At 45.7% G+C, this 24,497-nt stretch overlaps 1 protein-coding gene across 2 annotated transcripts in view; it reads left to right on the forward strand.

The window, feature by feature from the left end:
• DOCK4 (dedicator of cytokinesis 4) overlaps positions 1–24,497 on the forward strand; it is a 1,300,588-nt gene that overhangs the window by 1,080,797 nt on the left and 195,294 nt on the right. The window contains exons 33-34 of one of the 2 annotated variants that reach the window (XM_069228963.1): positions 11,882–11,908; positions 12,080–12,175. In XM_069228963.1, coding sequence (XP_069085064.1) covers positions 11,882–11,908; positions 12,080–12,175 — 123 coding nt within the window. The remainder of the gene's footprint in view (positions 1–11,881; positions 11,909–12,079; positions 12,176–24,497) is intronic. The other variant, XM_069228964.1, reaches the window with a different exon arrangement.

A 24,497-nucleotide genomic window follows, 5' to 3' on the forward strand; every position in this document is an offset into this window, starting at 1 on the left:
GAGCTGCAGGCTCTGTCACCACCATCTATAACCTTCTATAACCTTCTTTCTAGCTGGTGCTCCAGACTCAAGTGTAATTTCTGCCAAAGTTGATATTGCCTTTTCTTGTGAGGTAGTTAATGACACTCCCCACTTTCGGCTCCCCAAAGATATCTCTAATGAGGTGGAGATGCTGCACAGATTGGGCACCAACAGGCATTTTAGATTTAATAATGATCAGACTAAGGAGCTGCCTGTGATTGACCAACTTATTGTGGGGTTCTCTGATGCTCCTAAAGGGAAACAGTTGTGAAACTGACCTTACCCAGGAGGATCTTACTTCTCCTAGCAATGTGTGATGTGTTAGCCACAAATGAGCCTCCTGAGGGCCTTTGGGCGAATTCTACCAGATCCATGAGTGTCCCGGTGTTGCATCTGTTGCACCTTCACTAAGCATAACTGCCTTTACTCTTCAGCTGAAGTGAAGGCTGTAACTCACACCTTTATGATGCATTGCTTATACCCCTTCATATTACATCACCTATACTATGCAAAACCATAGCTTTCATAACATCACTTATAACATCTCAAGTGAGATAATTTGTGAGAACACTGTGCATGGTAGATTGGGAAGTTACAGTTGACGTAGTGTGGATAGCGAATTCACAACACTGTGTTTGGAGGTGCGCAAGTTATTGTAATTTTAAGGTGGTGTGTAACTTATAAATCGGATAGAGATTCCTTGCCTTAGTATTCTCCCAGGTGTCAGAATATATCGGGAAGATTTTTCATGAGTCATATCCATGCACACCGGTGGGTCGGTGTCATCTGCACCAGAAGTGATGTCTGTAGCACTTATATAGGCACTACTATGCGTACTGAGGTCAGTTATTTTGTTTCCATGCCAGCCATTGCTGGTCTGGACAAGAACTACTGCATCAATCACTTTTTAACTGAAAAACGTTTTGTTGAATCTTTTTTGAGGTTTTCCTACTGGTGTGGCAGGAATCTTAATGCAAAAGGCCGACTTGAAGACCTGCAGTGCATGTCATCGGCCGATGTCGATGACTGACCCATATCTTGTGAGCCTTTGGTGCCTCATGCATGGCTGTGACCCCAAGTTGTGCTTCAACTGCCATGTCATGAACCCAAAGGCCTTGAGAGAGAGATCCCTCAAGCTCCTTGTAGCACAGTGTGCGACACCATGACGTTAGAGGACCCGGTCAAGAGGAATGTCTCAGGAGCAGTTCTGAAGTCCGAGATCCTTGTCGCACTCCAAGTCTTGGGGCCACTGGTGTAAGCCCCTTCATAAGAAGAAAAGGAAGTCGAAGAGATCTTTGACTTCACCTCATCCGCTGACTGATGAGACAAGGGAGTGGCATGCATCAAAGCCTGGCTCACTGGTAGAGCCTTTGCTTGGGTCAACTCTGCGCCTCCTTGACCACCCAACTGAAAGAGTTCTATGAAGCCACGCTCCTCCTTTTTGAGTGCACCCACTCCTCTGGTGTGCCTTTGGGTCCCGAGGGTCGGCAGGGACACCTTCTGGTTCTGCGTTGGCATCTCCAACTCTAGTGGGACCCTAAGAATCCTTTCCTGGATCTAGACCGGCACCGGTCGTATCACCTTGACCTTTCCTGCTGCCAGTCCGGATGCCTCTGATGCCCTTCGGTGGCACTTACCCCATTCTGACCCCTAACTCCGAATGGAGCCGGTGGAGCATCGATTAGCGCTGTTTACGCCGCTATCTGAAGCCATGCCTTCCAGGTCAGAGCCGGAGACCCTATTCTTATGGGCCAGGACTCTGGGAAGTGCAGGTCACTACCTGTCCTATTAAGACCCTTATCTGGACTGGTGTGAGGAACTAAGTGAAGCCAGTGGACTGGATACATCTCTGGATACTAGTATGCTTTCTCCCCCTCCCGTGGCTACAGAGGAGGGAGTGTTATTCGCTCTGGTGGCATGGAGGGCAGCCAAGGTCCTTGACTTTCAGTTGTCCTCTGTGGCAATCAAGACTAATGTCTTGACATAGGTGCTGCAACCGTGAGTCTCCCTTACAGAACTGCTACTCCTGTTCTATGAAGACCTCACTGATATTCTTCAGGGTACCTGGTCCAAACCCAACTCAAGGGATGCTGTGAATAGGGTGATTTCCCACTGCCATCGCCTCTCTCCTGGGGACCCAAACGTCCTCACCCAACACCCTATCCCAGAGAGCTTGGTGGTCCAAGCCTCTACATCACATGTAAATACTGGCACATTCCGTACCCCACCCCTGGACAGAGAATCCAAGGGCTGGACACTTTGGATAAAAATATGTTTTTCTCCACTAGCCTGGCATTGCGGTCTGTGAACACCGAATGCCTTTTGGGCCACCAGTCCAAAGCGCTCTGGGGCACGGTTGCGCAGGTGCTGCCCAATGGTCCCGGAGGAGGCCGGGGCTGTGATCGCCCATGCTGTTGCTGACGGAGAGATGGAGTGAAGATCGCCATCTGGTGTGACACAATAGACTCACTGGGCTGAGCGGTTTCATCGAGGGTGGCCTTGAAGTGCCATGCCTGGTAGGGGACAACTTGCTTTTCTGGTGATGTTCAGTCATCTATAATCGACATGCCCTTTGATGGGCCTGGTCTCTTCGGAGACAAGGCAGGTTTGGGTCTGGAGAGCTTTAAGGACAGTCGGCCTAGGGGTTGGTTCCTTGGGCCTTTCTATTGCCCCATGTTACCGACAATCTGCCTTTCGCTGCTTTCATGGCTATGGAAGGGGCTTCTTAGCTGCGCCAATACTATCCCAGCCACCACGTCACACATTCCTTCCAGCCTCTTCGTGGCCGAGGGCATGGTACCCACAGACCTCGTGGTTTGGGCAGTCCACCACCCCCCAGCAGCCACACCCTCCAAACCCTCTTAATCTGCCCTTATGCCATCATGGGCATCCAGTAGGTGGCAGGATTAGCCATAACCTGCCCCACTGGTAGACCCTAACATCAAACAAGTGGATTTTGCAAACGTCTGAATGAAGGGGAAAGTAAACGAATGTCCTCTCTCCCCTTCATGATCACACCTTCCTCAATGCCACCATCTTAAGACAGGCTGACAGAGGATCATCTATCCCTTCTCTGCCAGGAAGTCACAACTCTCTTGGCCAAAGGAGCCATAGAGAGGGTGCTGACACCAGAATTGAGTCGCAGTTGCTTTTGTCACTACTTTCTGTTGCCAGAGGGACTGAGACCCTTGTCCTATCCTACACTTATGGCTCCACAACTACTTCCTGAAGAAGGAGAAATTCAAAATTCTGACTCAAGCTCAGGTGCTTTCAACCCTGGGCCTAGGGGGCTGGATGGTAGCATTGGACCTGAGGATGCATATTTCAGTATTCCATCCTGCTACCCACAGGCGTTACCTGCATTTCACTGTAGTCCACAAGCGCTTTCAGTTTGTCATGCTTCCTTTTGGTTTTACCAGCGCCCTTTGAGTGTTCACCAAGATGTTGGCAGTTGTTGCAGCTCATCTGCGGGGATCAGTGGTGCCAGTCTTCCCTTATCAAGACGACTTGCTGTTGAATGCAGGCTAATCACAGCTGGTCTAGGATATTCAGGCTAAGATACTGACGTTCCAGCCTCTAAGCTGGATTTAGGTGAGACAGACCTTGAGGCTGTTTGAACTTGTGGCCTCCTCCATATCCTGCTTGTGACACATGCCTGCTGGCATATGCAGGCTTTACAGTGGGTTCCAATGGGCACAGCATCAGTGGACTCTCTCCAACATGGTCCAGATCTTGGAAGGAACTATGAAAGATCTGCAGTAGTGGTTAATGACCCAAGATTGGGTAAGTGGTTGATCCCTGTCCCTTTCCCAACTAGATTACACAGTGGTTACCGATGAGCCACTCCTGGGGTGGGGTAGCCATTAAGGAGAGGTGGAGATCAGAGTACTCTGGTCTCTGGTGGAATCAGGCCTCTACATCAACCTGTCAGAGCTCTGAGCGATACGATTGGCAGTGAAAGCCTTTCTGCCCTCCATCAAGGGAAGGCTAGTGCAGGTGTTCACTGACAACACCACCGCCATGTGGTACTGCATCAAGCAGGGCCGGGGTGGGGTTGTGGAACCTTTGTCAACAGGCTCTGCGTCTCTGGACATGGCTGTAATGTCAGGGTATATCCCTGAATGCAGAGGCAGACAAACTCAGACAAAGATACCTAGTGGATCACAAATGGCATCTCCAACCAAGGGTAGCGCAAGGCCTCTTTCAGCAGTGGGTAGAGCCATGGTTAGATCTGTTCACCTCGACGAGAGCGGGCAATGTTACCAGTTTTGCACAGTGGAGTTTCCAAAGCGGTTCTCGTCTCGGAGCTGCAACTAGAAGTCTCTATCAGATGAACATGTTACTTTGTCGTGAGACTCTTGCCAAAATAACAAGACAGTTGAGATTTGGGCGGCAGCACCATTGAGTATGGAGAACTGAGTCCAATCCCAAACAGTGTGGTAGCTGTCGGCCTAACCTTTTTGGCTAACTAGCAGCATGTCACAGTTACCATAGGTAAAAGTGATTGGTGGCAGCCCATTGCATAACTATCTTAGACTCCTCAGGGAAGTTGTGGTGGATCCCTCAGTAACATCGGTCTTATGCATGTAATGACAAGCAGAAGCATATCTTGGTTCAATAGGGTTTATTGAAGCAAATGCATTCTACATAAAAAGACATGAAATGCGATTATCAGGAAGATGAAACTATTGCAACAGTGACCAAGAAAGTGAACCATAGAAACAGTCTCACAATATTTGTCACAATAGTATTGCCAATACTCCTACACACTCTACTAAGATTCCTACATGAGAGCAAGTAGCAGTGGTTGCCCTTATCCGCCCATCTAGTCCCAGGAGTGTAGCACATTACCTGTGTAGTAGGTAAAGGAAAGGTTGGTTAGTCTGCTGGAATTCCTCCTCTGTGACAGAAGGGGAATGGCCAAGTCTGTGCTGAAACTTCAAAGGCAGCGGGCAGCAAAAGATGGTGATTTGATTAGAATGTCCCCTCTAAGGATACTAAGGCAGCCTGATGTTTTACAATAAACATTGTGTTATTCTAGGAACTGTCCTGACATGACATGTCCCTTTCTGTGTAAGGAAAACATTGTACTCTCTGAGCCGGCAAATACCTGGGAACCTATCATATGTACCCTTGATGCAAGCACAGAATGAAATGTGCAAAGCAATGAATAACAAAGTTCTGCAGAGAAGGATAATAAATAAGAAAAATAAAACATCACCACTAAAATGATGCCTTGTTAAAATAATAAAAGAAATAAAGCGCCAAGTGATGCGGTGAAGTGTCACAGGCTTCAAACATTAAGCTAAAATAAACCAAAACGTTTGAGTATGCGCCTAATGACTAACCACATGGCAGCTTTCCTTCAGTACCGCTTTATCTGGTAGGGACTATTGCTAGCTGCAGATTCCTTTGCTCCCCACCCATCCTTTTTGATCTGCACACAAATTTCTCGGGAAAGGGATAACCCTTTCAGGGCCTAAGTTTTGACACACCAGTGGTCAGTTTTCGTTATGGCTGTATGCTTCTGGCGTGGAAAGTCGTGAAAAGAAATGGACGACTGCGCACCTGGATGGTGCCTAAATAGGTACTGCAATTTCCCTTCTGGGACGGAACCCGCCGCCGATTTACACGGAGCCGCTCGGCGCCACCTACTGGCGTGCAGGGGTACTGCTCACAAAAAATCTTGTAGATCCAGTATCACGTGTGGGGAGAATTCAAAGGTAATGAGTCTGAAGCTAGATATTGGGCCTGATTTAGAGTTTGGCGAATGGGTTACTCTGTCACAGATGTGACGGATAGCCTGTCTGCCATATTACGATGTCCATAGATATATTGGAATTGTAATACAGCGGACGGGATATCCGTCATGTTTGTGATGGAGAAACCCCATCCGCAAACCTCTAAATCAGGCCCATAGCTTCTACCAGATAAGGCGTTACCAAAGGTAAGGAACGTATTCTTCAGAGACCCCATTATGTGATTGACGCTAAGCTATATCTCTTGGCAGTGTACCCAAGACAACTATCTTAATACTTCCAGACAAAGAAGGTGAAACTCTACTCCCCCTTACTTGTTCATGTACCACATCTCAGTCGTGTTGCCCATCAAGTATGGGTGGACTGACCCACAATCAAAGGGATGAAGGCCTTGAGCGCCAGCTGAATCACCCACAGTTGTAGTAGCTTGATGTGAAGGGCCTGCTCTTTCGGAGACCAGACTGCACATCCTCCAGGTGAGCACCCCACCATAGGGTGGAGGTGGCCGTCATTACCTTTGTCATGACTGGAGGGGAAGTGAAGGCCATCCTGTATGATAGGTTCTGCTTGTTTCCCCACCAAGCTACTTACTCTGCAGTTCTAGGGGAGATCACGATGGAGTCTGACATATCCCCTCACGCTGGAATCACTGTCTGTAGAGGCATCACTGCAGGGCCGTCATGTGCCAATGTGCATGCGTGATGAGGAGAATGCAGGAAGCTTTCAGACACAGAAATTTTAAGACTCTCAGAACTGGAACGCTTGCCCCTGGTTGAAAGAATGAAATCATCCCCTGGATATCTAGAGCTCTCTGCAGAAGAGGAAAAGGATGGTAGAAGGAGGAAGACGTTCAGGCTTCTGAGGTCTGGAATGGGATGCAGGCTGCCATCCTTCTTGGGCAATAGGGAGCAAAGTGCATAGTAACCTTTGCTGATTTACTTGTCTGGCACCAGGTCCATCACCCCTTTCAGAAGGAGAGCTGTGACCTAATGCTGCATGATGGTCAAATGATTGGGAGGAAGTGGAATGTAGGTGAAACCTGAAGAAAGGGAAAGGTGAACATGTTTTCTATGATCTGAAAGACCCACTGGTTCAAAGTAATGGCCTTCCAGGCCTAAAGAAATGGATCACCCCCCCTCCTACAGGCTCTGTGTTGGAGAAACACACTAGGCCTGTTTTATTGGAGGTGCGGGAGAGGAGGGTTGCAAAGCAGATCCGCTTCCCCGTCCCCTGGAGCAGCCTCTAATCTGGTGGATGCAGGGTTAGGTTGCCACTGGAATGTCTAGTGCTCTCTGGGACAAAAGGAGGAACCTCTGCTGAACCCATGAAAACGGAAAAAGGACCAAATGTCCCTGGATAGTGGTAGAATCTGAAGAGGGAGTGAGTGATTGCACTCTGGCGTTTGAGGAGTTAAATCTCTCCAGTGCAGAATCTGCATTATTGCTGAAGAAGCACACCCCATCAAAGGCCAGGACCATCTGATAGGATTGAATGTTTAAGGAGAAATTGGGCATCTGTAGGCAGGCGTGGTGATGAATGGAAAGGGAAGTCCTCATAGTAGGGGTGACTGAGTCAGCTGTGTTGAGGCCAGATTTAATGATATGGCGAGAAGCATTTTGACAGTTATCACTACTTGAAAATGCTCTTTCGTGTCCACAGGAGTGTGTGGCAACATCATTTAGACCATGTTTCATAAGGAATGGGTATAATGAGCAAGAAGGCATTTACCATACAAAGATTTTATTCTAGAGAAAGCTTTGTTGCCCCACACCTCCAGCCTTTTTGGCTCCCTTTCTAAAGACACAGCAGGCAAAACACCACCCAGTTGAGTATTCGAGCAAGAAGCTTGAATAACCAGGCTCTCTAGTGATGCGTCTGTGAAGAGGTACTGCGGGTCGCTTGGTGCTGAGCAATAGCTGCGTGCCAAAAGTCTACTGGCACAGAGGCTTCTCCCAAGTTGCCAGGACAGGTGCCAGTAAGGCTTCATTGAAGCAAGCAAGGGTTCTGCTGTGACTAATGATGGCAAGAGGACCTCAGTAAGAACGCTGGTCTTCATTTCTGCTGAAGGGAGCTGCAAATCCAAGGCCTCCGCAGCCTTTAGCAATATTTTATGGAGGGAAATCACCCCAAGAATTGGGGACCCAGTCAGGAATTCCAAGGCCATTTCTGGCAAGGTATTCAGGCCTCTTGCTGATGATAGATCTTGAAATTCTTGAATGGGGGTGTTAGTCTGTTTCATCATACGTTAGTTAATCTAAAAGGTCGGAGTCTGTGCTAAACATTTTATCAAGGCATGTCCTATAAGCCTCCTCTTCAAGCAAGAGTTTGGGTTCCCTAGCGGAATGAATTCACCATACGCAGAGTCTGTTCCATTGATGAGAAGCAGAGCGCCAGATCAAAGAAAAGAACCACAGGTGTCAAATCTGAGGCATGGAGCTGACTGACATTGGCTGAAAGGGCAAAAACATTGGAAGCTGTGGTGGTGTTGTTGGGCCCAAAGGGTCTCCATAGGGTGTTCATGCCTTGGCAAAGATACTGTACATGACATTGAGGAACTCTGCTCGATCTGAACCGGAGCCAGGAATTCATGAAATCGTTGTGCCAGAGAGTGAGGTATGGCTTGCTTCAAGAGCCCAGCTGGTTGCTGATGTTGATCCGGAGCCGTGCTTGAAGGAGGAACAGGGCTGCACAAAAGATCCTCAGCTGGGATTTTGACAAACGCTGGCTCAGAGGATGGCGGTCCTATGGGAGTCAAGGAGCATCTGATTGACTTAACACATAAGTTCTTCTTTCTTTTCTTATGGTGCTTCTACTGCTTGGTGGATGACGGGGAGCAGGAAGGACATCGGAAGCACTTCTGACATTGGCAGTTGTCTTTCGCTCTGGCACAAAAGGAGTTTGGTCTCCTACTCAGTGAAGGCCTTGGAGTTCATGCTGATACATGAGGAGCAGACCTTCATGGTCAGACCTCAGACACCACACACAGACTGAGTGGGGTCCATAATGGATGACAGTACCTCACAGTCATTACAGGGTTTTGGGAGGAGACATGGAACTGCACAATTTTGTGTGAGGAATTTCCTCAGAGATCAAAGCTCCGGATCTGTGTTGAAGGTGTGGAAAAATTGAACTGAAGTTGATGCACTGGAGCAGGAGCTTTATGGCTTTTGAGGGGTCACAGGACATCACTTCCAATGCCAGCTGCATCCAGCGCACTCTACCAGTCTCCTTGTGTCTTTGAGATTTTCTGGATCCAGTCTGATGCCTGGGGATTGCTCTGCAGGTGAGGAATCTGCAGGTAGAAGTATCCATCAGAAGCTATCTTACAATAAATTAAACTCCACTATGGAGTTGTTTATGTTGTTTGAGGTCAAATGTATATTTTAAGTCATCTCATAGGATAAAAGTCATTATTTTGAATAACTAGGGCTATTTAATTGAAGCACACACACACGTCCACAAAGAGCCTTGCCTACCAAGAGCGTAATATGAAAGGGACACGTGGATCTTGAACACCGCCAGCCTCTGTTACTCACCCCTTTCATTCAGGAGCATATATAAATTTCATTTCTAACCCATGTACTGTGATTGGTAGAGTTAAACCACTTTCTTTAACATATTTAATATTGTGTAAGGCAATTAGATGGGTCAGAACTGTATTTTAAATTTGGTTTTTATGTTTCTGTTCTAATAAGCTTTTTCTGCTTCTAAAAAAAAATATTTCTGTAATTATATTGCTTCCAGTTGTCTCTTATTGTCTAAAAATGATAAGGAGGGTGTGTGTGTCTATTCTAGACAATTGTTCAGCTTCAGGTTTCAAGTACTGTATGTCCTGCATAGATCGGCCACTCTACCCCAATATGTGTCATTTGTTTGCCCAAAGAAGATATTTCAAGTATTCTAGAGGATTGTCATGGATTCCTTACCTAATGATCACCCCCCAGGCATCAGACTGAATACAGAAAAGTTTTCCCTCATTAATAGATCACCAGCACATACCTTTGGTCATGGCTTCATCCACCCTGCATGTGACGACATTGATGGGTTTCAATCGAGTTTGAGTTGCCATTTTCAATATTCTTGGTTAAGCAAATAGATCCATAGCAATTGATGATGGAATGTTGTTTAAGAGGCGTAGCACCAAGACAGTTTGCCATTTTCTGGTTAAGTGACCTGGTGTGTGTCTTCTAGTTGAATACAGTGAATACTCCTAGTTGTTGGTTCAGTTGATTTCTTTATTTCCATCTAAGCTTGTTGCCCTTGATCCTGTGACTTGCGTGATTAATCTACATAATCCTTTCGTGGTACTATTGTCTTTAAAGGTCAGTGGCTTGCAACATATTTAATTGGTCTCCACGATCTCAGTAAATAACGGGTCACAATTTGTAACACATTAAAGGAGTATTTTCAGTTCAGGGCTTAAAGATGAACAAGAAGGATTTGTTCCAGAAACATCCGCTCAAACAGATGTCATCTGGTCATGTGCTCTAATGGTGGCCCTTATGTTCTGCTAGACATTTAACCATCAACACTAAGCATAACCAATCACGGCTGGCAGCGGAGAAAAGGGGGAGGAGGGGCGTTGAACAAAACAATTTAAAAAAAAACTACCTCGATCCCCGCTGCATCGATGCACCGCCACTATTTAGATCTCTACCACAGGCAGGCACAGGCTCCCAGCCTGTCCTGCTGCCAATCCTAACGCTTCTCTCATGCTGCTGGCAGCATCAGGATTGGCCTGAGCGCCCTGGCTTTGCTCTCCCAGGCAGACTGGGAGCCTGTGCCTTCTGTCTCCAACCCGGACAGCTTAGTGCGCATGTGTGTTTGGCCATCCAGAGAAGGCCAGCCCAAACACACATGCTCACTGAGGGGAGAGCACACCACTCCCTTCCTGCCTGTCATCCCCCATGGCCCTGCTCACATAAAAATAAAACGAAAATAAGCACTGTTTATTATCGTTTTATTTTTAAAGTTTTGCAGCTGCTGCTGCTGGCAGGGGGGCGATGCTCCTCCCCCATAGCGGAGGAGCCGTCGCTGACAATAGCACAACTTTTAGAATTGCTGGTGATATTTGAAGTAGGGACCCCCAAACTGTTACATGTTTAGTGAGTTGGCTGAAAGTCATAATTGTGTCATTAGCTCTATTAAAAACGCAGGGCCCGATTTAGAGTTTGTCTGACGTCGATGTGGCAGATATCATATCCTCCTAATTCCAAGTGCATTAATATATCATCCCCTTGTAATAAAGTGGACGGGATATCTGCCACATATATGGCGGAATACTTGTCCTCCAAGCAGGCACCTCGCACGTTGTCTGGAAACCAGTTCGTAGTGATAACAAAATGCCTGGTTAAGGGCTCCACTAACAAATGTAAATGAGGTGTAGCTGCACTACAGCTGACAGGGATATCACCGATACAGAAGTCTTGGTTCTTGCAAACCATATGGTTCTGCATATTAGGAAGAATACGTCCAGTGTCATAAATGTCCTTTGCACAGATTGTTGGAGACAGTTGTGTGCTTTATTATTTAGGACCGAAGCCAGGAGCCTGACACAATCTTCCGTTTTATGAGTTTGCTAGGACGTAGCAAAGGATTGACACATAACACGATAAAGCATGATGCATTTGTAGTGTGTGACGCAGCAACCAGTCTCGTGAGTGGGGTTGATTATTGCACTCGCATATTCTATTTGTTGTAATGCAGCAGAGGGGGGCTACTGTGTTATAGTGAAATATTTTGAAGCTATTTTGCAGTTACGTAGTTTCTCATGACATTTCCCTTTCCTTCGGTTGAGAGACAGTCACTTAAAATATAGATACATTTTCAGAGTACTATTAAACGGATTTTTAATCACTATCAGACAAACTTGTCACTGGTACAAGTATAACTGTATAACGACACTAGTCGATTAATAACGTTTATGTTCAAGAATGTTATGTTTAATGATTTAATGACTTGGAAAATACAAATGTAATGTGGTGTGAGAGATTTTTGTAATGCAATTTTAATGTGTTTGCCTTTGTAGTACTTATCTTTTAATTGTCATTATGTGGATAATCTGAAAATGAATTTATTTTTGTCAATGCTTCCTGGATTAGCATCCCGTTATTTGGCCCGTACCCTAGGTAAGAATTTATTTGTAAATTGTGAAACCGTTCCTCTGAGCAGAGCGAAATGAAGTCTTTAAACATTACTGTGGTTGCTAAGGCGTTCAATGCGTGCACGATCGTAAGAGTTGCCATGACACTAGATGAGAATAAATGTTGATATTTTCCTGTTTTTTTCCTTCTTTCCAGCCTACTTAAGAAGATTGAGCGGGAAACGTGGAGAGAAAGTGGGGTTTCGTTAATCGCCACTGTAACCAGACTAATGGAGCGATTACTTGATTACAGGTGGGTCCGGAAGAGGTCGAGAAAATATTTGTTTTGAAGGATACGAAGTGGTATGTTTTATCAGCGTTATTGCTATTATAACTAAACATTTTGCTACATTATGTTGAACTGAATGATGATAGCAGGTTGACTAGTTGGAGAGCGGAGATTTTTCAAGTGGTTTGTCAATTTGCCTTAGTTTGAAAATGTAGGACGTAGTTTTCATTTTTATGAATGTACATAAGGAATGATACATAACAAAGCAGTACAAATACTTTGCCACTTTTTTGATGAGGAGTTCAAAGTAATTTAAGCCTCATACCTATTATCTGTAGATCCATTACTCAGCCATAGGCGAAGCTGTCTTCTAGAAATTTGGAATTGGGATCCAAGGCTGAACTCTGTGAAGCTATTCCATAAGGAATGCTCGAGATACTTTTACATCTATCTGTAGGGATTCAGTAAACAAATTGGAGTAAGTAATAATACTGCAGCAGTGTCTGGGTAATAGATATCCTTATCTATACCACATAGGAACGGGGGCTCTTCTCTCTTCCTGATGCCAGGCAGAGTTTTTTGCCTGGTTTATCATCTGCCACATAATTCTTCATATTCAATCAAACCGTGTCAGTTTGGGAAAAGGTGTTTTTTTACCTTATTGTTTCTTCCCCTCCAGTCTGAGACCCTGATAAAGAATACCTTACACTTTTCACATGTGCAGTACTGTGCAGGGTGGGACCGCAGCTACTGGGAGGCCTCATCCTTTCCTCAGACAGTTAACAAGGAAAGCAAACTGATATCACAGTGTCTCACCTATGAGTAATATATATTTACAGACTTAGAGAGGTGTACCAAGGGGCCATGCAGAGCTATGCGGCGTCAGCTAAAAGAACAATAAAGAACACTGACGGGGCCATTGTTGGTGGCCACATCATTCCCTAGGCTCCCAGATGCATGAAGCTGTATGCATGCACATGTATCAGCACGCATGCGTGCGCCTAGGAAATGACACGGGCAACCATTATCATTCACTATGACTTGAGGTTTCTTGCATTGAGCTATTACATCTATCAAGCATGAAGCTCCAGATTCCGTAGTGGATCCCTAAAATATTATGCTGTATGAAATCAAACCCTCATGTGGAGGTTGATCTTGATGACAAACATCACCTCGACTCCTTGATAGCCTGAATCCTACTGAGAAATCCTGGTGAAGAGACCACCTTGCTTGGATTGAATATGCCCTTTGAACAATATGTTGATGCTGAATAAGTTGACCTGAGGCATATGTAATCACATGCCAAATAATGTGGCCTCAATATAGGGTTGTTTGGTCTCATGTAGACTCCATAAGGGAGTTGGGCAGAGCTCCTGACCTGTTTGTAAAAGCTCACCTGTGGAAATGCTGTTTGAAGTATCTTAAATTGACTCCAGGGGATTTAAAGGTCTGTGGTAGCTTGCCCAGACAAGATCCTCAAGTGAAGATCCTCTCACCTGAAGTGGTGTCTGGTGGAAGAGACAAACCCATAAAATCGCTTTGGAGGTGGGGCGGATGACACCTGAGGGGCAGTGAGTCTGTGGTTGTTCCTCAACGTATGAAAGCTAACCAACTCCACAGGTACTCCTGACACCCTAAATGTTCACAAAGTGTTGGCTTATTCAGCTGTGTGCTCCCATTGCCTTTCCTCCCCACTGTACCTCTGCCACTGAGGGAACGAGTGAGCAATATCTTTGATGAGGGCTGGTGCATGTAGATACTGAACGATGCTCACAGCACCCAAGGATCATCAGGGGCATACGCTAGGCCCCTGGAATGCCACTTCCTTGAATGATAACCAGATGGGCACATCTACACACTCTCCTGGCCTTGGATGCAACAGTGAAGCAGTGTGGGACTCTCATAAATGGATTACTTCCTAGAGCTAAGATGAGCTTTGGGAATTGCTTCTTTTGCACTCTGTAGCTGCCATGAGCTAGCAGTAAGGCGTCCTCTAGATGGAAGCTTAGGAAGTGAAAATGGAGTGGCGCTAACGGTCCTGTATTATTTCATACCCAACAATTGGTCAGAGTTGTGCATTCTTTAGAGCTTATTGTCGAAGAGGGCAGTAGGACACTCCACTACAGTAAAATGCAGCCCAAATGTGTACATAGATGTGATAACTTTGGCAGGCAGGTGTCCAACTGATTGCCGCCTACTTCGGCACTGAAGAGAAACTGCCTAACTTGCTGTGCAGCCCAACAGAGGACTCCCGTGGTTCTGTGTTAATTTCATAGTTGTGGCAAACTGGCCTCTTGGCCTAGTAATGCTTGTGAGGCTGAAGTGCATATGCGCTCCCAGGTGCAGCATCAGTTCATAATGATCAAGTAAAAGAGAAACAAATACTGCACACAAACAAGATGGACAAATATATCAACGATTGTCCTGATAGGTGGGTTTCCCCACTGACCAAATTGTAGGTCTTCTTGAAGACTGTAGAAACTATAGCTGCTGCTCTTTCAAAGGAAGATGTCCTGGTGCCCCTGTGGAAAACCAGATCTTCTCTAGAAAGAAAGTTGATGCATTGGCCTGGAAGTGGCCTCTAGTTTGCAGCCCTTTACTGTAAATTCTTCGACATGGTCCACTGGTGTAAACTTCAGCTAATCATACTGAAAAGGAGGTAGCTCAGGACCACACTGCCCTGGAGGGACTTTAGGGTGTAGCCAGGATAGGAAAGTCTCAGGCTCAGAATGCAGAGTGGAGGTTAACATATTAATTATGTCATTGTATGCCTACTAGAAGAGGTGGGTAAGCCAAGCTTCGAATTTACCATGGAAGACTGGATCAAAAATAAACAGAAACCAAAAGGGTTACAATCCTTTCCTGGCCAACAAGATAATAATGGTCATGAGCAAAATCTAGGGGGGTTTGATCTATATTTTGGCCAGCACCAGGCACGATTTGCTGGGGATATGGGATGGCCAGGTCTAGGGAGAGAGAAGAGGATGGATAGACAGGTGTGTAGTTCAGAATAAAAATACAGATGGGTGGCCAAATAAGCGTGATCACTCACTTGGAATATTAGTGACTGAATAGTTGCATAAAACAATGAGGAGCAGCTCACTTCTTATGAGGCATTGGTAAGTCCCATAGGTCTCATAGATTTAAGAATGATCAACAATAACCAACGATATGCCAGTGTAGGGTTTGAGATATGGCAATGGGATTTACATCTGTGTTCTGGTCCTTCTGCTCCATCCTTCCCCACCACCAACACATATACCATATTCCCTATTACTGGTTACTTTCAATGTTTACCATAGTCCGATCTAACGGTTGACATAGTCGGTGCTCAGTTTCGGAGCCACGTGGAGAGCGAACCTTAATTGTAACCTTTCTTCTTTACATAATTTCTTTTGTTTTTGTGTATTTCATTATTTCTTTCTATCTTTCCTACAATATGTTCCTCTCTCATTCCATCTGCCCTTTTTTCTAGCTTTCTATCCTTCTTCAGATCCCTTTATCCTTATCATGCTCCCCGCGTTCCTTTGTGCCTTCTTTGCATCGTTTTTTTTGTATTCCTTTGGTTCGTTAAGTCTTTCTTTCTCTTCTTTACTTCCTTCTTCCTCCTTTTTCTTCTTTCACTCTTCTTTCCTTATTTCCCATTTTCTTTTGTACCCTCTTTCCTTCATGCTTTCTTTTTTTCTTTTTTCTTTTTTTCACTTTACTTTATTTGTGCTAACTCACTCAATCTGCCTGTAACTTTTTTTTCCCAGTTGTAATAATTTTTCTTTCTTTCTGTTACCGTTTTAGGCCCCTTTTTAGTCGTCTCCCCACAGTTGTGTTATTATATTTTATTCTTGCGGAATTTATTAGCTTACCCTTCTGACTTGCTATGACCTGTGAGCCAGAAATTAAAGTTAAGAAAGGCCATACAACAATTTAACCTGCTTCAGTAGTACCCCTGCTCAAGCTGGTATAGCGAGTGGTTCACTACACTCTTGTCCTGGCTAATCTGTATTCTAAGTTACTTGCACACATACTGAATAGACACCCAAATTCCTTTACTGATAAGTTAAAACAAGTGTTGGCAAAGCCAGTATAAGTGACCGCAACAGGCTGGTGCGATGGTAAAATTATTTTTGTTTTTATTGCAAGAATATGCCACAAATAGAAAAAAGAAAGCAATATAACACATTCCGCCACCTAAATGTGGTATCTAGATGGTTGCAATAAAAAAATCGGCTGCTGTTTTTCAACCAGTGGCACTTTCAGGTGAGTCTTCCATTATATTAATATTTGTGAAGGAGACATGAATAAATTACCACCCAACCAAGCACTCACATCGCGGACAGCTTCTATGTCATAATGCCATCTTGGAACACCAGCCCTGCTGTCTGCTGTGGTGGGTAGAAACAACTGGTTAATGACCATTGAACAGACCAAAATATGAAGCCTGCTAAACATAAGCCCATGTCATGTATAAGTGTGATTTTCTTTAAAAAAAAAAAACGAATCCCCTGCAAAATAGCTAAAACTTTCTCAAAAGCTAGATCCAAAGCATTAATCTGGGACAGACCACACATACAGATGAAAATGGACTGCCTCTTTTGTCAGCAGGTAGGAGCAGAAGTGGCCAAACAGAGCTGCCAAACTTAGAACTAAGGAGCCAGGATGAAGTCCAGGCTTTGGAGCAGCCCCCTTTGATTCAGAGCAAATCATGTATTCACCCCATGCAACAAAATGTGTAACGTAATCTGATTTCTTTGGGCCAAGTTTACACTATATACTTGGATCATTCCATTGAAAACTTTAAGTAGCTGTGGTCCGTGTTCCATTTTTTATTATTTAAAATGAAGCCTTTTTATGAAGGCACCAGTTACGTGGCTATCAGAAATGTATCGGAGGCCACTCTAGCGACAATTTCAGAGAGCTCTCTGCTCTTCTCCCATGTGATGGTGCAAGAGGATCATATTTCAACACCCAAAGCGTTGCATTCAGTTGTTAATCATTGGAAATGCAAAGGTCTTTTTTGCATAGCTGACTGTCGTACACCTGTCACAGTGAGGACATCAAGCACCACTCAAAGAGTTGAGAGGGTCTGAGGGCGAAGAAGAGTTTCCAGGCCTAGCCACTGTGGCCATCCTAATCCCGGGCTTGCTCTTACCACACGAACACACCATGGTTTTGAAAGTTCTTTCCTACACTTTATTTCAGACGCTAGTGCTGCCATAGTCTTGTTCCCATAAGAGAAAAATAACACAATAAAAACAGCTCCACATGCAGCTTTTCAGGCTTCCTTCATTCTAGAACCTGATTTGATGAGATGGGCACACACAGGTGGAATGGAAGCAACTGGAATTTACACAAGAGGAGGCAGAGTCCTACTCTTACTATAACACGGAAAGCTAAAGGGTGCCGGGCGCACTGGGCACTAGCAGCAGCAGGGGAAGCGGATGAGTGCGCTGATAATGGCAGCAGATGGGGGTTTCTAGGGTTGGCAGAGGGTCTAGCTTCTGTGGGAAAGTTAATACTGTCCTTGGTGGAACGACCCTTTGGCATTCCCTGCATCAGCAGCACTAATGGCACTGGGGAGGGAGAGCTGGTTAGGTCTGATGGAGGCTGACCCTGGTCAGCTATGGGATGTGATACTGCAGTGCCGCATGAAAGGCTGCTGCGTGAGAGGCTGAGCTGTGCGTGCACCAGAGCGGTGGGAAAGGTTTTGTTGTGTACATAGCCTCTGGGGATGGATCTTCTGCCATAATGAGCTTGCTTGGTGTTTGGCAAGACCAGTATTTCGGCACTTCACTATCAGTGCAGTGCTCCTTGGTCTTTGTGAAGTTGCGGGACACATTGAGTTTGATGCTAAGCAGCTCGTTACATCTACCCTTTCCTTCTCCTCATGCTGCAAATCTGTGTCCCAGGGACTTCCGAGAAGAGGCATTTAGGTTAAATCACCTTCTGGCTTTCACTCCCTGGGCTGTCTCCCATATTTAGTATACCAGCCAACAAAGCAAAATGCAAATTGTGGGTGAAAGTAACAAGCTACCTGCTCCCACACCCATCAGTGTCCTAATGTAAATTTCACAGGTCCCTGAGGTTGTTCGACAGGACACCCAGACAACATCCAGAGTCAACAAATGCAGAAAAGCTAGTAATTGAAGGGGGTGATCAAAAGCCCACTCGCTGTATAACTCTTAACATTTTTGTTTTAAATAATTGGTGACCTGAGATCTCTAAACAGCTAGAGCTGTTTGTAGTGAGGCCTAAAAAGAACAGTAACCACATTCTTTTCTGCACACAACAACCCTGATAAAGGGAAAAAGCGTGCATATCACTAAAAATTGAGTTTCTTTTATCACTTATAGTATATGTATTTCTCTATAGGGAGTAGGAACAACCGGAGTCATCACTGTCACTATCGGGCCGTAACATATATAGATGATTGCTTCCTCTAATGGAATTAATGTTTATCTGTCAAATATGTGTGCTCCTAATATTGATGATATACCTTTTTTCTCCAGCCTGAGTGAATTGAGTGCACCACATGCATATGCACTTATATGGGCTGGAGAATTCAGCTGAGTAATTAAAAGCATGATCGATAACCTAAATATGCCTAACGCCATGAATAGGGCTATTTATACCTTGTGACTGTAGGATGCATGGATGGTATGACACATTTTCGGATAAAATACTCCTTCTGTTCCACAGTGCATGGATTGACTGGACAAACTCATTGTCACTGGTACTTCTATATTGTACATTACAGATACATAAGAGCAAAGTAGTGTATTATCAGAACCCTCACCATTACTACTTAGTGTGACTGTGGCACAATAGTCTTTACGGAATCAATGTGAAGTCCACATCCAAAGATGTTTAAAGATGCGACATTCAGGACCGATCTGGACAAGGAACGTAAGTTGTATTTTGATCTGAATGAAAGTCTTCACGATGGGGGCAGTTGAATGGCTTGAAGATGGTATAAAGGCTGTGCATTTGACAGAACAGTTGTAGAAGGAGAGCGTTAGAAAGAAACATCGCGATCAGTGAGGAGATGGCACATTTAGAGACAGGACTGTGGAACCATGGACCCTTCTACGATTAACTAGAAGTGGAAGATTATGCTTCTAACTGTATCACAAATCTTAGTAAGGGACGTATAGACAGCATAGAAATAGTAACAGAATAGGGAAGTTGATAGCATGTATTCTTAATAGGGGCACCCCCACTTACATGACACTGTGTAGGAATATTAAAGCTAAAATGGTGTACACACTTAGGAAGAAATTAGTGAGATAGCTTTCTATCATTTAAATGACTTTTGCATGCAATAGAGTTACATCTGTCAAGGTGACATGAAAGATATTCCATTGATTATCGGTGGCGGTTTTCAGGAAGAAAGAATTGATTGGTGCCAGTAAGTGGGGTTTCAATAGGTTAATCAACCTGAGAAGACAGACTGGTTGTGCAGTTTTGCACAACTTATAGATGCTACCTGGCTGATAAGCTCCTATTGGTGTTAGGGGGGTGAGGGTGCTAACATGTTCCACCATCCATGTGAGAAGCTATAATTATTACGCACTTTAACCCATGGATAGTCCTTAAACAGTATGGTGTATTGGCTTGTATCAATGCCGAACATGTACAGGAAAGTGTTTGGGAAGGTGTTGACGAACATGCTCCTAACAGTTGGGACAGACCTCACTACACAAGTGTGGATTTACGCCACAGAGAAACGCAGCTCTTCAGCTGAGATGTAATGGGAGAAGCTTTTGAGAACGAATAGGAGCTGCCATTGGTCAACCGGATTATGGAGAACACTTTAGCATTGTCTGTCTAAAGGTATATAATACATGACTTTAGGTCCCAGATAGATTAGCATCCTGAGGGTATTGTACACACAATCACAGGCATGTACAAAAACCAACACAAGAGTATCTGAGTTTAAACTAGAGACAGGCAACTGCCGGCGTTGTTGTCCCCACTGATTTCTATCCAGGTAATAGAGCAGCTATCATGTACATTATATTCCCCTCTAATGAGCAGGGCTATATGAGTAGGCATCATGAAGCACCTTCAGTCTTTGCTGATGGCAGGCCTGTATGCACCAGAGAGTGGACAGCCTCTTCTTTAAACTAGATCGGTTTAGAAAACTGTCAGTTTAAAAGTCAGTCAGGTCAGTCAACATTTTTCAAAGTGCGCTCTTTATCAGTTTTACCACTTAAGTGTGAGATCGCTGGTTTTTGGTATCTCGGTGAAGAAGTCATGCAGTAGGAGCATAAAATATATTATCCTAATCTGGCGAATAAAGATTCCAGTTTACACAAATCAGTAACAATTTGGGTGAAATACCTTTCGTCTTTGGTGGGACGTGTGACAGTAGTGAAAATGAGCTCCACTTCTTTCACCATCTTCTGAAATGCACAGGTGTCCCCAGCTAAATAGTACCTTAAATGTGCTGGGAAGAAAGGCAGGATGACACTGACGCACTGAAACTCACACAGAATGTGGGTGGTCTACAGTTGCTGGACGTGGAGGTCTATTAGTCTAGCCGTACTCAAATGGAAGCAGAAAGGTAAAAAAAATTAAAAATGCCAAAATATGGATTGAGGAACTTCCAGAAGACTGCAAAAGACATGGATAGGTAATGTTGGATACTAGGATGTTGTGGTTACATGGGTGATCTGCTCATATACAATGCCCTCATATTTTTCATGGCGACTCTTACTTCCTTTAACATTGCGTGAAGACAGGTCATACAGTATACACAATTCCTAAAAGGTACAGCAGACACCTGGCCTACTGTCCAGGGGTAGCACTCTATCCCTATTAGAATAGCAACACTTGTATGCACAGGTGAGCAGAAAAAGGAAGTGTGTGACATTTGGATCAGAAAATTAAAGTGTTCCTTCATTTTCTGTAAACTCAGGACTGTGCACCTTTCAGGGTATTAAACACAAATTCCCAGGCCATGTATGTGAAACAGATATTGCTTCTTCAGACCTTTATCTTGGATTTTTATAGGCCATCTGACCCCGAGCAGGTAAAGACACAGAATGTGGATTCTAATCCCAGGTCACCACGAGACTACTAAATGTTTGATCTTGATCAAACCAATTCACAGACAAAGTTAGAGGTGCTTGCAACAGCTGAAAAAACTAAATTAAGTGCTATACAAAACATCTCAGATGATTCTGTTAAACGTTTTAGAGACTTGCAGTGATTCATTTGGCAATTTGTATGGTGCACAAGTCTGACCATTTGCCTGCAAATCCTTCTCATAAGAGTGCATTCATTTGAGGCATCTGCTGCAGTGCTGTGGGTGCGATCTTTAGTCCCAGGTAGGTAAGAGCACATCCTTTCGCTACCAGAAGTTGATCAAATAAGGGCTAGTGGGCTGAATAATAGTAAGGTATGTTACTACCTTTTTTGGTGACTTTTATGAATATGCGCTATAGAAAAGATCTGGTGTCGCTGTTAAAAGTGGCAATAGTTTAGGCATGTCTGTCAAGTGGCCCCATGACATGTGTGACACTGCCAGGGAACCCTTTTTATTCAACATCACATCGAAATGTATCACAAAAGACAGTAGGTACAGCGCTGCTGGATAAATAGATAGGACTGGCTGAATGGTCACACATGACCTAAACATACTTGGCAGCTATGTGTGGATCGGTGTAAGAGGGAGAAGGGATGCAGAGGCAAGAAAGGTAGGTAATGAGTGCACATGGTACATGATTGCTGCTGTTAGTTGAAGCTAGTCTAGGCTGTTTTGGACTAAGGAACAAACGATAAACATTGCAATAGCAGACTAGAGGGGCTGTGCAATTGAATGTGGTACAAGCAGCAACTGATAGAGACTTCTAGTTGCAGATTCCTTACCTTAGAATTTTCCCCCATACTGGATCCGGAGATTTTTTCTTTGAGCAATACCCTTGCACATCAGTAGGTGGCGTTGGTCGACTCCACAGGTGTCGTAGGTGTCGTGGTCGCCGTGATGACGTCGGGAGTAGTACATAGACGCCGCCCTCGTGCAGTGACGTCAGTTCTTTTCTTTCCACGCCATGCGCTGATCCGGAGAAGAGATACCCTAGGCTATTTTTTGGCCTAATTCAACCATTTTGTCGAAGTTTTTTGTTTACGACTTGGGTGCATTGAGATCTCCCTGAAGACTGGGTTCAAGCCTTGTGAGGACTGCCATCGGACGATGTCGGTGACGGATCCTCATCGTGTTTGTCTGTGGTCCCTTGAGCGCGACCACGACTCGAAGTCGTGCTCCGAGTGTCAGGCCATGCACCGGAAGGCTTTGAGGGAGCGGTCCCTAAAGCTAATGGCAGACCAGCACTCGACATCCGCATAGGTCCCGGTCTCGCTCAAGAGGAAGGTATCGAGATCGGTTGCAGAGTCATCACCACTCGTCTTCTTTGAAATCCTCGGGTCAACGGAAGAAGAAGAAGAAGTCGAAAAAGTCCCATCGCTCTCCGACTTCGCCTCGTCGCTCGGCTGATGCGATGCGAGACGAGCGTCAATGCACTAGGCCTCTGTCCTCTGAGCCTGTGTCTGGGTCAACTCCGTGCTTCTACGAGTTTCCTGGAGCGGGAGCGACCCCCGCCCAACTGAAAGAGTTTTACGTGGCCATGTGCCTCATATTTGGGCGGGCTGACCCCGATATGGCGCCTTCAGGCCCAAGGGGTTTGGCTGAGGGGCTTTCGGGTTCTGCGCCGGCGGCTTCGGCCCCGGCCACCGAGGTCACCTCCGGATCCTTGTGCGGATCCGCACCGGCGCCGGTCGCACCTTCGAGACCTTCCCAGGTGCTGGGTCGATTATCGATGCTCCCAACGTCGGTAGTGCTCACTATCGACGTCGACCAAATTCTTATGCCCGACGACATGGAGTCGGAGCGGCGTCAGCCGCCGCCACCTTCGGCTTCTATGGGGCCTATTTGCCCCAGGTCGGATTCAGACCCTTTTTCCTATAAGTATGAATATGAGGAAGAATTGGAGGGGTCCCTGGACCCTCATGAATACCAGGATGACCCTGCTATGGACTGGGCACAGGATTTGGGCGAAGGTCTAATCTCCTGACGGAGGTGCTTCAGCCTGGGGTTTCTACTTCAGAACCCTTTTTACCATTCAATGAGGCCCTCACCGATGGTCCAAACCCAACACAGGGGCTCCTGTGAACAGGAATATCGCTCGCTGCCATAGGCCCGCTCTGAACTACCGTAAATTCCTGTCCCAAGACCCCATGCCTGAGAGTCTTGTTATCCAGGCTTCCTCTTCTTCAGGCTCGTTCCCTTCCGCACCCCAGGATATGGAATCCTAAAGGCTGGAACAGTTTGGCAAGAAGTTGTTTTCTTCCTCTAGTCTATTGCTGCGGTCTGTAAACACTGCATTCCTTTTGGGACGTTATACTCACTCCCTGTGGGATACGGTTGCGCAAGTCCTGCCGCAGATACCAGAGGAGGCCCGTGCTATCGTCTCCCAAGCAGTGAACGATGGGAGAGACGCGACAAAGTTCACAATCCGTTATGGGCTGGATACGACCGACTCTCTGGGCAGATCGATTGCAACGACAGTGGCTTTACGGCGCCATGCATGGTTGCGCACTTCTGGTTTCTCAGGGGATGTCTGACAGTCACTCATGGACATGCCCTTTGATGGCACCCGTCTCTTCGGAGACAAAGCAGACTTAGCCTTGGAGAGATTCAAGGATTCTCGGGCTACGGCTCGGTCCATCAGTCCTTCCTCTGCCACTCGCCCACCGCAGTCCACTTTTTGTCCCTTTCGTGGACACGGAAGGGGCACCCTGTTGCGACTCCACCCAGCCACTGTGCCACGCATGCTGGCCAGACTATGCGTGGCCTGGGACCCGATTCCCACGTGGTCGTGGGACAGGGAACCAGAGGTCTATCCAGTCCACCTCTGCCCCTGCTGCAGCCCTCCTAGTCCGTCCCTCACTCCCACCCAGTTGGTGGCAGGATCCGTCATCACCTGCCCCACTGGGAACATATCACCATGGACGGGTGGGTTTTGCAGATCATTCGTAAGGGCTACTCCCTCCCTTTCGAATCTGCTCCACCACACATGCCACCATCCTTCCATCATCGTCCGGAAGATCATTTGGCGCTTCTCCGCCAGGAAGTCGCAGCTCTCTTGGCCAAGGGAGCTATAGAAAAGGTCCTTGTGCCAGAAGTAGGTCGTGGTTGTTATTCCCGCTACTTTCTGATACCAAAGAAGGACAAGGGCTTACGTCCTACCCTAGAACTTCGGGACCTGAACTACTTCCTCAAGAAGGGGAAATTCAAAATGCTCACCCTGGTTCAGGTTCGGTCTGCCTTTGACCCAGGAGGCTGGATAGT

Source organism: Pleurodeles waltl, chromosome 4_1 (assembly GCF_031143425.1).
Source record: "Pleurodeles waltl isolate 20211129_DDA chromosome 4_1, aPleWal1.hap1.20221129, whole genome shotgun sequence".
Lineage (NCBI taxonomy): Eukaryota > Metazoa > Chordata > Amphibia > Caudata > Salamandridae > Pleurodeles > Pleurodeles waltl.